At 49.0% G+C, this 16826-nt stretch overlaps 1 protein-coding gene across 3 annotated transcripts; it reads right to left on the reverse strand.

The window, feature by feature from the left end:
* Positions 1-228: 228 nt before the first annotated feature.
* On the reverse strand, positions 229-9161 carry NR2F2 (nuclear receptor subfamily 2 group F member 2). Of its 3 annotated transcripts, XM_087428884.1 has the most exons (4): positions 7941-9161; positions 5858-6385; positions 4655-4691; positions 3121-3148 (listed from the first exon to the last, which is right to left on the reverse strand). In XM_087428884.1, exons 1-3 carry the CDS (start codon positions 8380-8382, stop codon positions 4666-4668), a joined length of 996 nt encoding a protein of 331 aa, XP_087285010.1. In that variant the 5' UTR covers positions 8383-9161; the 3' UTR covers positions 3121-3148; positions 4655-4665. The 3 variants fall into 3 exon arrangements, with proteins under 3 accessions (XP_004431967.2, XP_087285011.1, XP_087285010.1); XM_004431910.2 differs by lacking the exon at positions 4655-4691 and having other exon boundaries at positions 229-3148; positions 7941-9159; XM_087428885.1 differs by lacking the exons at positions 4655-4691; positions 7941-9161 and adding an exon at positions 6618-6826 and having other exon boundaries at positions 230-3148.
* Between the last annotated feature and the right edge of the window lie 7665 nt (positions 9162-16826).

Raw genomic sequence — 16826 nt, forward strand, 5'->3', positions numbered from 1 at the left:
CAGCCCTCGTCTTTTGTCCAATTCAGTCGCAGCAAAGATCTTTTGTTCTAACTCAGCGTGAAAAGAAAAACTTTCTTTAAATGCAATAAACTTAAACCAAACTCAAGACTCTAAACAGATCCTCCTCCGGCCACTCTAAACATATACAAGGGGTTTTGTTTTAAGCGTTTGAAAAATTTTGGGTCCTGTTTTTCTGCCTCGCAGACCCCAAGCTCATTGCTGAAACTTAGAGAGAGTGAGAGATTTCCAACGTCTAGAACACATGCTTAAAGCATAATAAAACAGGGACTGTCTTTTGCTTTGAAAATCATAAATTATAATTTAATGCCAATAATAATTTACAACAAATGGCTGTTTACAATAAACTAACACAAAACAAACAAGGAAAAGGGCCTGTGTTTTACTTATTAGAGAAACTTCACACACTCACATGGATAGCACTTGCAAGAGGAGAAAATAAACAACCGACAAAACCTCGATCTAAAGGTCGGCGATATTCTGCCGTAAGAACATACTTATATTTATGTATGTATATATCTACAGACAGAAGCTGAGGGTCAGATGGAGAACTCTGCTCATATGCACAAATCAGATTTTTCTGGTCTACATGTATTGACTGGAACTGAGTATCCAAGTTTAATACACTTTACAAAATGATCCCTTTTCTTTCACCTCCCCTACACACCCCCTTTTAAAATTAAACCACAACATAGTGAGGTATGGGGGGGGTGCTGGAAAGCCTCAACAAGAACAAAATTGCAAGCTCCCACGCACTGAGCTTCCTCCAAACCAGGAAAAGAGAAGGGGGGGGAGACTCCAAAACAAAATAGTTACTACTTCCAAATCAACACACCAGGTAAAGTTCCTTCCTTCTTTCTCTTCTTTTTCTTAATCTGGCTTCCAAGGACAAGGTATCCTGAGAGCAGTACAGATTGTATCTACACAATCTGAAATGTCAAAATGTCGATGTGTTTTTATGTACATAACTCCAATGGAAAAGATTCCCTTGACCTGTGGTCATGCTCTCACAGAATGAACGTAAAGGGGGGGAGGGGAAAGGCAGACCAACTGCAAGTTATCATATATACATTAAAAACAGACCCTTCAGCACTATAAGCTAGATCACGGAATTTGAAATCCTCTCAACAACCACGCTAGATGAGAACCACAGAATATTTTTAAAAATCACACCTACTTAAGGAAAAACTCATTGCAAACAACTGCCCCCTATTTACAATGCTGTGATTAGCTTGCTTGAATGGTCTTCTGCCTGTCAGAAATGTACAAAACAGTATTTTTTTCTGATCATAAAATAGATACTGATCTCAAGATTTCTAATACTTTTCACAATACCTTCCCTAAGCAGGCACTTAAGTGTGACAAATATAAGGGCCTTTTTTTTTTTCCTGGAAAATCCATTTTTAATTAAAAGGAGGATTAGGTGAATGGGGGTGGTTTACTATATAAGTATGGCACTTCCTAAACCATAGATAAACCATTAACTTCAGCTTCCCCCCAACACACACCCAAATTAAACAGGCAAATACACTAGTCCACCTTTGAACAAACTGACTGAGGGGAGAAAATAAATAGAGCCCCCAGGCCGGGCTCAGGGAGAGCTCACAGGGGCTCTTCTTGATGGAAAGACAGTGGGGACAGCCAAACAGGTTTCAGATATCAAATAATATTTTAATTTCTGAATACTTTCAATTTTCCTTGGAATATAACACACAAAGACTCGACCAAACAGTTCAGTTATTATAACTTTTACAGTATACAGAAATGTTGCACTTAAAAAAAACCTTCAGTTTTTTTAAAACACAAACTGTAAACTCTAAGATACTGAATCAATCACGTTACCTATAAGTGCCAACAGTGTTATTTTGTCATGCTGATTTCAATGGTATTTTTTTAAAAAGGGAAAATATCAACAATTATAATACAAAGGGTTTGCAAATATACAAACAGATATAGGATTTTCATAACAATTCAAGAACTAAGCGGGACCCAATTCAAATTACAAAAGTTCACTTTTTATTCAAAACCTCAGCATGTGTCTTGGACACATTCCTTGGCTGCCAATAAATTCCACAGTTCATTCTCTTTCTTAAAATATTTTTAAAAAGCTAGGTTTGTCATGGTGTTTTTTGGGGGGGGCAGGGAGGCCAGGGTAGGGGAAGTTAAGTGTTGTATGTGGTTCCTCCAGTTCTCAAATTAGAGTGCTCAACTTCACCTAAAATTTTTGGTCACCACTTGTAAGTGCGTTTCCATCATCTTTGAGTTGCCTTTTAAAGTTTTATGTCTTCCTATGATATTTTCATGGACTCAGTTTTAATTCTTGCAGAACATATATTTTAAGGATACACAGTTTTTAAGAAGCCAAGATTATATCAAAACTTATTATAGAACCACAGAATAAACTGGTTTGGAACCAGATAAGTACAAAAAAGAACAGCTAGAGGTACATAGACACAGGACAATTAATAATTTGGAAAAAAAAAAAAAGACTTACTTTCTCCATTCTGCTAATTTTCTCCCAATCTCCTTAAATGCACTTTTAGCAATATTTTTCAAAAATTTACCAAAAAAAAGAAAAAGACTAATTTCCTTTTTATACAAAAATGATAAGTAGCAAGTTGTTCTGACCGACACAGGAGTTTTTTTTTAATGCATTCTGTAAAAGTTCACTTGACAGTCTTTTTTTTTTTTTTTTGAAATTCACAGTCCATTAAATTCTTCCCCTCTCTTCTTTTAGCAAACTTGTAACATCCTTTTATATCCTTTCTTAACAGAAGGAACTTAAGCAAACAAACCAGTCTTTTGCCTTTTCTTTCTCTCTGTTTCACTCCCCCTTCTTATTTTGATTTATTTATTTATTGAATTGCCATATACGGCCAGTTAAAACTGCTGCCGGACAGTAACATATCCCGGATGAGGGTTTCGATGGGGGTTTTACCTACCAAACGGACGAAAAACAATTGCTCTATGACTGAGGAGGAGACCGTGCGGAGGGAAGGGAGGCGAAGCAAAAGCTTTCCGAATCGCGTTGGTTGGTTCGGGTACTGACTCCTAACGTATTCTTCCAAAGCACACTGGGACTTTTCCTGCAAGCTTTCCACATGGGCTACATCAGAGAGACCACAGGCATCTGGAAGAAAGTTTAAAAAAAAAAAAAGAAGAAGAAGAATTCAGTCATCAGATTAAGAGGTTTGAAATGGGTCACATGAGGTGTGTGTACAGTGCTCTGTCAAACTGCCCCAACCAGAGTTGGAGCAAATGCCTGTGTCCTGAAAACTTGGAGGGGGGGGCGGGGAGAGCATGAGATGGTCCTGGGGTACTTGCTTTAAAAGAAAACACAGCTCAGTGCGCTGCAGGCTTTCACCGTCCCAGTCCTCAGGCTTGGTCACTGGGAGGCCCACGCAAAGTGCATTGGGTGAATCTGGCTGAAGTCAGTAAACAGACAGACAAACAGATGAAACCAAAACTGCCAGTGCTCCTCCTCCTCTGTAAATAATAGTTTGGCTTATAATCATATAGTGGGGGTGGGCAACAACTTGGCCCAGCCCTGAGCAATGGCGACCAGGACCCAGCCTCAGATTCTCCCCAAAGAGGGCCACTCATTTTTCTCCAGTCTTTGAAACTGATTTAAGTGGCCCTTTAAAACTGATCTTGTCAGTTTAGCCTATTGAAGGGCAGCCATGCAAACTGTGATCTCTCTGTTCATTTGAGCTGTTTCTTTTTCCCCCTTTTCTTCTCTCTCTCTCTCTCTCCTACTCCCCTTTATATATATTTTTTTAAACCCAAGTCCCTCCAAGAAGAACCTCCCTCCCCGTTATCTTCAGGAAAACACTCTTCTTTTTCGGAAATGTGAAAATACAATAAGTGCCTTTGAAACGAGAGGCTTCTCACTGAAGGCGGTGCAGGTTGTGACCTGACCTTTTGGGGCTCCCCAGACAAGACTGGGGCTAAGACATGCATATTGTGAATCCTTAAAACAGAGATTCGAAAACAGCTGCCACCACCTCCACCCCGAGAGCCAGAACACGCATGCAGCCTCCTCATGTGTGTATCTAGGACTCTGCATGTCCACAGAATGCATAGGTGTCTGTGGTCAGGAATTTAAAGATCTGTTTGCATAGGACTCTTTCCCTCTGCATTGGTACTGTGTGTCTCCCTCTGAATCAGATAACAGGAACCTTTATCTCTTTGTGAGGCGATTTGCATTCTCCACACAGGCCTCTACATTTTGCAAATAGTAATAAATTAAACTGTTACGACAGTATCAGGCATTTCTTTCCTTGAAAGACCAAGGGTAAGGCTAAGAGCTAACAATGATATGAAGAAATTAACAACCACCCTCATCATCTGGGAAGGTGGGCTGGGTGTTGGGTTGTGGGACAGGGTGAAGGTGGCTGTGGGGTAGGGGAATATCCTGCTTGTACATTTGCATCAGGCAAATGTTCTAGTTATGACAGGTCCCCTGAGAAAATAATCCAGATCCAAGCCTCTGCATACAGCTCTTCCTTGCCCAGACACTGCCCTTTCATTGATTACCTAAGGACTTTGGAAGGCAGAATTTGGGGTGGCCGTGGGAGGATTTTATGTGAACAGCAGCAATGTATAAAAGACAGTGGGTTAAGGACTCAGAACTTACAATAGATTCAGCTAATGACCGGGGGGCCCCAGGTTTCCTTCAAACAATAAGGAAAGGATTGTGGATCTTTTTGTCTGCCACACGAATTACACAGCTCTCCTAGTGTCCTGATTACAAGCTGGAAATACTGCAGTGGGTGCGTAGGTTCCCAGCCCTACCAACATCCAAATGTTGGTTATTCCGAATTGGGACCCCTTTCCCCTCTCAGCTGTGACAAAGGGATCAGCTGACAACTTAGAACAAGGATGTGGAGGGGGTGATTTCCACCCACCTGTGCTCTGCTGAAGTCAGCCTGAAGGGCAGCCAAAAGGCTCAGGTGTGGCCCAAAGTGGAAAGCCAGACACCTTCAAAAATCATTTGGCCTCAAGAGTTAATTAATATTAGATCTATTACTCACACAGGTTAAACTACATGCAAACCAATTAGATTTTATAATGTAGTCAATGACGATTTTACATCTCAGGCAACGTTCATAGCCAGTCCAAGTTGGCATACGCTTTAGGTTGTCCAAAAATTGTTTTAAGTGTCTGCCTGGGCAGAGGAAGTAAGAGGCCAGAGTTTTCAACCCCCTGCAGACATTCTGAAGTCTTCTGGGGGCCCCTCTCTTCCTCTGCCCCTTCCTGACAGCTCTTTCCTCTCTCCTGGCAGTCTGCGTTGTTTTTATAAAAATATGCTTTTGAAAATTGCTGCCCTCAGGTTGAATTTGCCTGAAGCTCCAACTCCTACTGAGTTAGCAGGCAAACTTTTCCCCTGCAGGGGCAAACTTTCCCCTGCAGGGATGATGCTAGGACTGCTCCAGTGCCCAGGGGCATCTCCTAGAGGCTCAGCCAGGGTGCCAGAGAGAGCCTGGAGATAGAGGAGATTTCACAGGCTCAGCTGGCCCAGATGGCCTGGGCTAAGGAAGGGAGCAGGAGCATGTGTCCCAGTCTGGCAGGAGGGGAACAGGCCCCAGAGGCTTCCCCATGGCCCATTTGGAGAGTCTGTGTCTGAAGCATCGTTCCTGCAGCCCAGCCTTCCTCTCCTCTCCCCAGGACAGGCCTAGTGGGGCCCAGTAGCTACACAAAGTTCCCACTCCAAGGTGCACTCAACAGTTTGGCCTTTCAAGGAGAAAGTGGAGCTTGCTCTGAGCACCCCCAAGTTCCCTGGGTTCTAACTCTGGGCTAGGTGCTCTCGGGCATGAGCTTGGGTGGGGCTCCTTCCTACCTGAGGTGAACAGGACTATGGCCTTGAGGCAGCTGTATTCGGCGGAGTCGACGTGCAGCGCTTTGAGCTTCTCCACTTGCTCTTGGAAGATCCGTATGTGGTCCATAAAGGCGACCACCCGGTCGGCGGACATGGGCGAGGCATGTAGGCCGGCGGCGGCCAGGAGCGGGGCGACGTGGAGGGGCATGGAGCACTGGGCTGCGTTCAGCACGAACAGCTCGCTCCAGGTGAGGCGAAGCAGGGCCACCTGGTCGGTGATCTGCAGGTCAGGGAAGAAGGGGATGTTCCGGGCCCACTCGACGGCGCTGAAGAGCATCCGCGCGGCCAGTTCGCAAATGTTCTCGATGCCCATGATGTTGTTAGGCTGCATGCACTGGCTACCGAAGCGCGACGTGGGGTAGGGCTCGGCGCGCAGCAGCAGAGAAATATATCCCGACAGATACGAGTGGCAGTTGAGGGGGTCCCCGTTGGTCAGCGCAAACTGCCCGTGGGTCGGCTGGGTGGGCGGCATCCTGCCCCTCTGCACCGCTGCGGGGAGGAAAGGAGACATTCCACAGTTAATGACCAGCCTTGTTCCCCCGCTCCCCCGGCAGGGTCTGCCCTAGCCCGACCTCCACCTGACCCAGACCCCGCGCCGCGCAAGAACAGCCAGGCCTGCCCCTGTCACAAGCGCGCCAGGGCCACAGACCTGGGAGTCACCGGGAGCCCGGCAGCACTCCTCTCAAACCACCACCCAGGCAAGCCAGAGCGGCACACTTGCCTCCGAGGCCCGCTCGGGGCTGGGCCGCCCAAGACCCAGAATTGGCCACTTTGCCTCGGGGTCCCGGCACTGTGGGCGGGATGTAGCATTCTGGGGGCATCTTTCTTCTTTACTGTTAAACAGCTGATATTTCTTATTGATTGGAGGAGAGGGAGCGGGAGGGGCGAGTCTGGGGGGAGGGTGAGACGCTTTTGCAAAAGACACAAGGGTTCACCCCAGACGGCCTGTGGCCACCCCGAACCACTCTCCCCCAAGCCCCACTGCCCCAGCCCGGCGGGGAACCCTCGATGAGAGACTAGCGGAGAGCCGAGGTCTGGCGGCAGCCTAATCGGCGTGCTCGGAGAAAGAGAGACGGAGGGAGAGGGCGGAGAGAGAGGCCGGCCGAGGCGAGAGGAAGCTGGGGAGAGGCGGGGAGCAGGCGGCCGGCGCCGGCGCAGCCCGGGTAGGGCCCGTGAGGGCCGGGGAGAGCCGGCGAGGCTCGGGCTGGGGCTGTTATCTGACGCCGGACCGGGAGAGTCGCTCTCGCAGAAACACAAAGAAACCCCGGCGTTCGCTCGCCCCAACCCGGAGCCCGCGCCCGGCGCCGAGCGCGCCATTGGCCGAGCACGGCTCGCGGCGCTCGGCGAATTTTATATCACAAAGACCCAACTCGCGCAGAGCGAAAGGAGCCGCCGAGGGCCCCTCGCCCACCCTTTCCCTACTCCCTATCGCGCTCTCCTCCTTTCAAAAGTGAAAGGAAAAAAGAAAACAGAGTTGTTGTTTTTTTTTTTTAAAGCAGAATGTTAATCCACGGAGGGTCACAGGAGCGCTGCCCGGGCGGCAGCGTTAATACGGCGAAGTGCATAAAATTGCCATTTGTAATTTGAACCTCCTGTACAAAAGTACAATCTCAGGTTGGTTTTTTTTTTTGAGAGGGTGGGGGTTGGGTAGAGGGGTGGGGAGAAGAGACATATGTTGAACATGCAGGAAAAACAAGGAGAGAAAAACTGAGAGGAAAGAGAGAGAAATAAACCAGGCTTTAAAACAACAACAAACACCACCCCATCCCTTGCAGAAAGGCGAACTCGGATGAACTTGCAATCAATGCAAAGAAAATGAAAACAGCCCGAAGAGAGAGTAGAGGAGGAAATCAGTCGGCCAAAAGCATGCGGCTTTGGGGGTCTGGGTTCCAGTCCAGAACTTGCTTCTAGTATAAAACCCCTTTCAGCTGCAATACGAAGAGAAGAGCTTGGGGCTTCTGTGTCCTTACCCAGAGCAGGCTAGCCAAATGCACCCAGGGCCCCGGGACCCCAGGCGGGGGGGGGAGAAAGGAGAGGCCGATACCTTCCCGTCTCATGCCCACTTTGAGGCACTTTTTGAGGCGGCAGTACTGGCACTGGTTGCGGTGGTGCTGGTCGATGGGACAGTTCCGGTTGGCGCGGCACGTGTAGCTCAGGTTCCTCCGCACACTGCGCTTGAAGAAGCTCTTGCAGCCCTCGCACGTGAACTGGCCGTAGTGCTTGCCGCTCGACTTGTCCCCACACACCACGCACTCGATGTGCTGCTGCTGCTGCTGCTTGTCGCCGCCCGGGCCGCCAGGGCCGCCCTGGCCGCCGGCCGCCGTCTGGGCCGGCGTGCTGGCCGGGCCCCCTTGGCCGGGCGTCTGTGGCGTGTGCGGGGCGCCGGGCGGCGGGCCGGGCACGGGCGGCGCCTGCGAGGCCTGGCTGCCCTGCGAGCCGGGCACCTCGTCCTGGGGGTCGCGCCACGTGCTGACTACCATTGCCATATCTATGGGGGCCGCGTCCGGACTTCCTGCTCCCCTGGCTTCGGGCGGCGGCGGCTCCCGGGTCTCGGGCTCCGGCGCGCCGCCTTTTGTGTGTGCGAGGGTGCGAGAGGGCGCAGGAGGGCGCCCCGGGTGTCTCGGGGGCTGGTTGGTTGAGGTTGGTTAGTTTTTCCTTTTTTGTTTCTGCTTTTGCAAAGTTTTGTCGATTGCTTGTCTGGCCCGGTGTGTTTGTTTTGTTTGTTTCCCTCGGCTCAGCTTTGTTGGTTTCGGGGGGCTTTCCGCCGGGAGGGGAGGGGATGGGGCCAGGGGAGAGCGAGTGGCAGCAGAACGTGGAGAGAGAGGGAGGGGAGGGAGAGCTGCAAGTCGATTGTCTGGCTTCAAGACAGAAGTAGGAGGCAAAAAAAAAAAAAAAATCTCTCCAAAGATCTCGCTCGCTCTCACTCTCTCCCTCCCTCTCTCGTTCACTCTCTCGCTCTCAGAGCTGGTGTGCCGAGGAGTTAGAGGAGGAGGAGGAAGAGGAGGAGGAAGAGGAGGAGGAGAGGCGACTGTCCGGGGGCCAAGTCCAGGGCAGCCCACAGTCAGCCATTCAGGAAAGCCATCGAAATCAGGAGGACTAGGAGAGCGGAGGCGCCGGTCGCGGGCGCGCCCAGAGAGCCGGGCAGGCCGGGGCGGAGGCCGGCGGCCCTTGGAGTGGCCGGAGCGCTGCCCGGGTCCGGGGGAATCAGCATGAAAGTGGTCCGCGTCGGGCGCTGCGCGGCGTCGTCCTGGCGCTGGGCCGCCGCCTGCCCCGGGCGCCCGGCGCGCGCCTCGCTCGCTCCGGCCGCCGCCGCCCGCTTTCGCCGGATGGAGGCCGCTCGCCGCTCCCTGCGGGCCGCTCGTGCCGCCGCCGCCGCCGGAGCCGCCGCCGCCGCCGCCGAAGCCGCCGGGTCGGGCCCGGAGCCGCCGCGTCTAGCGCCGCCGCCGCCGCTGAAGCTGCTGCTGCCGCTGTTGCCGCCGCCGGAGCCGCTGCTGCTGCTGCCGCCGCCGCCTCACACACATAGGGAAAGAGTCAACTCGCCGGCGGCGGGGGAGAAATGATAAAAGAGAGAGAGGAGGGCAGATCACCACCTAGAAGCACATCCTTCGTGCGCAGAGGGGGGAGGAAAAGACGGAGAGAAAGAATGAAAGAGGGGAAAAAAGGCAGCACGGCACCCGGAGAAGGGAGGCAACTCGGGGAGAGGAGGAGGAGGAGAAGAAAACACACACGCGCGCACGCACACACACACCGCGGAGAGAAAAGAACAGAGAATCAAAGTGATCAAATATGCTAAAAAGGGGGGCGCGGGAGGGAATGCGATTTATAGGCGCCGGGGCTGGCAGAAGTGGCTTCTCCGCGATCAGCTCACTGAGCTCTCTATATAGTGAACTTTGACACGACTGCTGCAACTTAGCGCACGTTGCCATGGCGACGGCGCGCCTTATAAGGCAGCAGCCGGGGTTGGCCTGGCCAGGCGCGCGCGCGCCGCCCCCTCGCCGTCATTGGCCGGAGCGCGGCGGCCCCGCCATGGCGGCCGCGGGCTCAGCCCGGTCCTAGAGCGAGCGGCGTCGCGGCCGCGGCACGGGGCGCGCGGGGGGCGAAGGGGGGCGGGGAGGGGGCGGCCACGCCGCCGCCGCCGCCAAGCGGGGGATGGGCTCGTGCCGGCCCCGGCCGCGCGGCCCCCGCGCTCTCCGCACCCCGCGCTCGAGGTTTCCGCCCCAGCGGGGAGAGGAGCGCGGCGCGCACACACAACGCCTCTTAAAGGCTCCGCGAGAGGCTTTGGATGGAATCGAGGACTTCGCCTCTCGCAACTTGGCGATGCCACGGAATCCGCCGCTCGCGCACCACCCGGGACTCCCGGCGCATCTTTGTACCCACAATGCCAGAGAGAGAGAAAAGTTGCCCGATTTCTTTGCAGAAGGGTAGTGGGTGGGGGTGGGAAGGTGCCGCGAACGGAGCTTGCAGGCATTTTACCAACGAAAGATTTGGTCAAATCCGGGTGATGGTAGACCCTTCTCTTAATCAACTCTGATCACTTGCTTGGTTTGGTGGCTCGTTTTTTTCTTTTTTTAGAGGAAAAAGCTGTTCAGTATCTGTCTTTTACTTGTAGAGTTAACATTTCATAGGTATGTGGCCTGACATTTTAATTGCTCAAATAAAACATCTCGGATGCTGAGAATCAGAACTAGACTTCATCTCATTGTCATGACACAATTAAAAACAGGTTTCCTCAACTTTATCCTCTCTCGTCAGTTTTTGCTGACTTGCAAGCCAACGTCCTGCGGCACACACAGTCGTGGTGAGAGGGGAAAAGACCGTTCTGCTCGCTGATGGACAAGCGGAGGCAGCCTCCCAGCCTCCCTGTGCATACTCTGTACACACGTAAGTGCACATATATCAGATGCACATTTGTCAATGTACACAAAGACTTCAGTGACTATGCTTCTAGGTCATAGAACAGTTGAGTACTAACTTCATTGTTCAAGTTCCTTTTAAGCCTTCATACAATCATTAAAATACACCCAGAGATTCTGCCCCAAATTGGGAATAATAGCAAGTACAACTCACAAGAACCACACACAAGCCATATTCGACCTCAAGAGATCCACTGCAACAAGAACAACTTCTGGCCTCTGCCATTTTGCTCAATGTGCTAAAATCATCTACACAGTTGTGTCTCTGAATTCCAGGGTTTTTGGGTTTAAACATCAAACATCTAGAATTGCCCCCCAGAACACACTTTATTTCAACACAGTAGCCTTTTTGTTTGCTTATGACAAGTTAGTGGATTATGATTATTCCACATGTATAGAAGAAAACTGTGTCCATTGTACACACTTTGCACCAAGAAAAAACTGTAAACTGGTAAGCCGACCAGGTTTATGAGCAATTAAAATATTTTACACAAAACACGCTGAGCTTCAGGAAACATGAACACATATAAATAGTAAATTAACAACCACAAGAAAGCATCCTTGATAGTTCAAAAAATCAAGGAGATGAAGGATTTAAAAAGTAAATAAACCATACATATAATTGATATGTGGAGATTGCATTTTGCGCTTCACACCTTTTACACACAGGCAGAATACAAGGTAGGAACTAAAGGAAGATGTAGGCAGATAGGGGCTAGTTTTTAGGGAAGGAAAAATCCTTTTTACGCTTCATTCCTGACACGTTCTTAGCCCTCACCCTTTCTCCGCTGAAATCACATATTTCACTAAAGCTGCAGGTGCTGGGATTATATGAAAGTTGTAAAAAAAAAAACCAAAACCCTGTAGTGGACACTGAACTACCATAAATGTGGTGTGTAATGAGTTTGCCACAGAGCCAAGCTAGGCTGAGAATTTCAGGTTGATTAGAGACACAACATAACTTTCTCCTAAAGAGGACAAGAAGGATGGAAAAGAAATCATTTTCAGAGAAGGCTTTTTTCCCCCCGCCCTCTCAACCTCTATGATTCGAAGAATTACCTAATGCTGCGAATGTCAGTAGATTGTCTGCAAACTCAACGGAGGTGTGGTGGGGCTGGGGTTGAGACTGGAAATCTAATGGGCATTCCCATCTCAATTTAATAGAAGATGAGAACAATTGATTATAGGGAAATCTTAGTCTTGCCTCTTGAGTGCACTTCCGTAGCAAGATCAGCTTTTACAAACATGCAGTGGGAAAATTTGAGGAGGAAGAGCTTCCCCAATCCACTTAGAGATTTTTGGTATTCGAAATACGCTCTGATGGCCTCAGATTTAACATGAAGAATTTCCCAGCCATCTCCAACAGAACTGCAGCCTGCTAGGCACACGACCACAGGGCTGCCATGGAGTCAGAGATGTTTTACTCTATATTTTAGGATTCATTTGGTTATGGGGATGCTATTAAAAAGCAAAAAACAAAAACAATAAACAAAGCTAACAATTGTAGTTAATTTTACTGCATAGAAGAAGAGAAGGAACTGCAGACTGAGAAGAAAAAAGAGGGGAAAATATTTTAAAATGTCTTCTTCAGAGATGCTCATTTCCCTTGAATAAAACAGCTCTACGACTAAAAGATAAATATCAATATGTTGTTACTGTTTAAAAAAAAAATCCAGCCCAGTCTTTTATTGCAGATGTAAATTTATTTTAATGAGGGGAATGGCAAGCTTTAATTTGGCTGGAGAAAGTTGGAAAAACATTTGTCTTACTCTGGGGGGGGGGGGACCCACCCAGGAATATGATTTTCTTTCAGAAAGTGGCTTGACGGCTGTAATTCTTCACAAATTAAATCACAATATGAATACAGACCCCAGCAAATGCTGAATTTAACTCTGAACTCAGTAGAAACCAGTTCTGTCCACCAGGATTCATTGAATTCCTCTTTTCCCTCAATCTAGTCCGTGTGTGTTTTTCTCTTCCACCACACTGGAGCTCCATGAATAGGGAAAGGGGCTTCCATTGTGTCCCTCTGAACTTCCAAGTCAATGCAATTTTTAACCACTGGCTTGTGGTACTTTGAAAATCACCAGGGGCTGTCAGAGTTGGGTCCTCTGAAAAATTTACAGTGCTAAATCAGAGCATATGCTGGGAGGGAAAAAATTGCTTAAGATTGGAGCAAGTACAGTATCTGTCTGCCCCCTAGTGTAAGAGTCCTCGCTGCCTAAAATTCAACTTTAAAAGAAAAGGAGCTCTTAAAGGGAAACGACTTTGGGCTCACGTAGACATAGGAGAATGAAACTTCTGTACATTTTAATCTGAATAATTCTTCAGGATTTAAAATTAATTGGCTCTGGCTTGGTTAGACCGGACTCGGATCTCGCCACTTCTGCATTTCCCGAGTCACTGGCGGAGAGGTGATGATTTTTTTTTTTTTTTCCCTGAACTGGGTTTATGTGCGTCCCCCTCACCCCCTCCTCTCTTTTTCTTTCTCTGTCTCTGTCGTCTCTCTCGCTGGCTTTTTAAAAATGAGGAACCGTTCCTTGAACGTTCTGGACAGAGCACAGAATTGCTTCTTAAGTCAGCCCGACGCGGTTGCAATAGACAGCAAAAAGGTAAACGTTTGCCTGAAATCCGCACGCCAGCTCCACCACCCCGCCCGATGGTGAGTACCCTTCTCGTTGCGATTCTCCTCCTAGCTTAGCCGAGCGCTCGCCTCCCCGAGCCGCGGCCGAGGGCGCCGCGCAGAGCTTTTCTCCCTCCCTGCCTGGCTGGCTGTCAGTTGCACAAGGTTGCAAAATGCAGCGCGGAGGCAAAACGAACAGTAAATTCTGATACTTAGTGCGAGCCTAGCAGCTCCTTTGCTAGAAAACCGAGTCGTCTATTGCTTGGAAAAACACGCTTATAGGACTGGTTTTTAGTTTGCTCTATCGAAGGAAATGACTTTGAGGAGACAGGACGAGAAGACGGGAGGCACCGCAGTCTTTACGCTTCGGTTTAATCATATTTTGGCAGCTTTGCAATTGTATTTTCCCCCTCTCCCTCCTCCACCGCCTCTCCTACCACACACATGTAATAAAATATGGCAATGCATTGAATTGACTGTCCCCCCTTCCCCAAACCCCTTAAACCACAGTCCTAGGCATTTCATACACGTTAGCAATCCGATTTTTTGAAAAATCCCAAGTCATCCCCATCCCCACACAGCACAAGGAGAAAAGTGAGAAAGGAGAGAGAGAGAAAAAAAATACTGTAAGTAAACATACCAAAACCATATTTGCCTTGTTCAAGGTCCCAAACCGCTTGCATCTTCCTTCTAAACTGGAATAACTCTCCTTTAGTTTGGCGGGTGAAATAAACGCTTTGTTGGCCCCCTGAAAAGATGTGTCTTTGATAATTAAAGAGAATCTCCTCCTCGATGTTTATCTAAGCGATTGTGCAAACTGATAAAAAGTAGGCACTAGCCTGCAGGGAAAAAGAGGAAAGGTGAAGGGAGAGATCTTCCACCTCAAGGAAGTGCTTCCCCATGTATTAGGCGCTCTCAGCCTTGGAAAACCCTGCACACTAACTTTAGAGAGACGAGGTTTCAGGGAGCTTTGTACATAGCTGCTGAGGAATGCAAGCCTCGCCTTTAAGAAAAAAACCCCCAAACCGTAGGTAGGAGATGTCTGGAGTGATCCTTGTCTCTCATCTCATTCCTTAGAAGGAAGAGTGCGTTGTTACACCTTGTTTGGGGCTGGAAAGACGAGACTTTAAAAACACCCGTCCAATTGAAAAAAATCTCCCAACTTAATGAGTTTAGTCGGAGGCTGGAGCAAACGGCTCAGCCTCAGCAGAAAACCGCCAACAACTGTAGGCGATGTTGCAAAGCAAGACGACCCGAGGCACAGCCAAATTCCACTGTTTGGGGTCGAGAGGGATGCAGGCTAATCCTAAAGCTAGTTGGGAAAAAACAGAGGTGGAAGAGGAGGGGGAAAAAGCAGGAGCCTCCCAGACTGGCAGACACCCTGGATCACAGATAGAACTTGAAACAGGAGGGCAACATTTTTCCTAGGGATCCGTTGGAATCCTCATTTTCTACTTTCCACTCAAGTCCCCTAAAGTGATTTTTCCCTCTCCCCTGCAGATTCGTGCACCCCCTTTTCCGGTCCCTATTCTAGAACTTTCCTGAAGAAGAAACCTATTTCTTTTGGGGGGAGGAGTTCCCCATTTCATGTCTCCAGATAATGAGTGCTTAATTCATTCCCTCCCTTCCTCCACTCCCCAAAATGAATAAAGGAAGCAGGAATACACAGTAACTATCGAAAATTGAAAATAAACTATGCTGCCTCTTGCAGTTTAATACAGTTTTAACTAATGGATTTTTTTGTTTTGTTTTGTTTGAAGAGAAGAATAATGGGGAAACACGGATCTTTTATTTTAGGAAAATGTTATGGTAAGATGTATGTCAGACTTGACAAATGGAACTAACGCTCCTCGTGCTTCTTGTCCTCGTCTTAAACAGGAATTAAGTTAAACACAGTGCTGAATGTTAATTACATGTTTACTGGCTAATGAAAATTACAAATGGTTTTGCCACCTCAAACAATGATGAAAACTCTGAAGACACTGTAATTATATACTTTGAGGGAAATAACTCAGAATATTGATCATAAGAAGTGTAAATCTTTTTTTAACTATTCATTAATACCATAAATATGGGCTACAGAAGTTTTTCCTTGCGGTTTGTCTCATCAGTCACACCGAGTGGATGGATGGTGACGCTCCTCTGGGGAGGTGGTGAACTCATTCTCTCATAGAAGGAGGCCACTTGTGTAACTCGGGGGTGCCCCCCTCCCGTTCGCCCCCGCCCCCTTTAACCCCAGCAGAAGATCGAGGGTTAGTTGAACAGGGGGGCTGGGCTCAGGGCAGGTGAAGGTGATCACAGCCCAGCCTCTCCCCTCCCCTCCTCTCCCCTGCTCTCCTCTCTCCTCCTCTCCCTCCTCCCTTTCCTGCCAGGTCTGATCGATGACCACCTTCCCCGGCCTGGGCGCCTGTCGGATAACCTGGCATTCTGGTTCCTAATGGAGGACAACTTACTGCCACCCAGAGACGCAGCCCTGACAACTTAAGTTCCCTCTTTCAGAGGCGGCTAGGGCAGTTCATTGCAAAAGAAGAAAAAAAAAGTTGAGGGTGGAGGTGGTTATTGGATAAGGTGGCTCGGGCGCGGCGGAACCAGAACTGGTTTCCCTGGGTTTGGGAGTAGAGAAATATTTTTTTGTTTTGTTTTAACTTTGGCCTGCGTTGTAGCTCTGCACTCTGTAGTGTGGCAGTCACTCCGATCTTGGGGGTCAAAGGTGAGGGCTGCACTAACCCTAAAAGGCTGGTCTGGCCTGGCCAGCAGGCCGAGCAGGCGGAGGAGTGGGGGTTGTCAGCCATACTGCCTAGCGCTTCCGAGGGGGTGCCTGGGCAACGCGCACGCGGGGGACACAGCACCGAGAGCGGGTTTTAGGGGCAATATTGAGGATTTTTAAAAACTGCCCTAGGCTTGTGGGACTGGAGTCCTCTTTTTCCCTGAGAATTCCCAAGGCACTGGTCTTTGTCCTAGAAGGAATGGAGTTTCTGAATGGTGTGAAAGGGACAGAGAGGGTCGCTTCAAATCGATTTTACTTGTCCTTTCTGTCTTTTCGGATCAACGCCCTTCAATGGGCACAGAGGTGCTCTTTCAACCAAAAACTTGTGCTACATTTTCTGCCTGTATTGGTGCTAAATACAATAAGCACTGGGCAGATTTTTTTTCCTTTGCTCTCCAAAGCAAGAAAGCACCCTAATTAAATTGTTTTATATGGACAGTCAAGACGGACCAATTAAGTATGCATTAGTATAAAGATATAGTCTGCAGATAAGGCGGTTTAGAAAATCATGTGTGGGACAAAAGCGAGGGGGCTAGCGTTGGGGAGGGGTGCTTGGACCCCGCAAGGTCGCTCACCTTCCTCCCTGGGCCCCGGGGGAATTGCAGAGGCCCAGGCCCCAGGTGAGAA

Source organism: Ceratotherium simum, chromosome 3, assembly GCF_057802395.1.
Source record: "Ceratotherium simum simum isolate JZ-2026a chromosome 3, ASM5780239v1, whole genome shotgun sequence".
Taxonomy (NCBI): Eukaryota; Metazoa; Chordata; class Mammalia; order Perissodactyla; family Rhinocerotidae; genus Ceratotherium; species Ceratotherium simum.

Excerpts from the sequence above, each read along its gene's own strand:
- NR2F2 (XM_004431910.2), bottom strand. The coding sequence starts at position 8,382 with ATGGCAATGGTAGTCAGCACGTGGCGCGACCCCCAGGACGAGGTGCCC. Across the intron at positions 6,386-7,940 it reads AGTGGGCATGAGACGGGAAG|CGGTGCAGAGGGGCAGGATG; the intron begins GTATCGGCCTCT and ends TCCTCCCCGCAG. Across the intron at positions 3,149-5,857 it reads CATAGTCCTGTTCACCTCAG|ATGCCTGTGGTCTCTCTGAT; the intron begins GTAGGAAGGAGC and ends ACTTTCTTCCAG.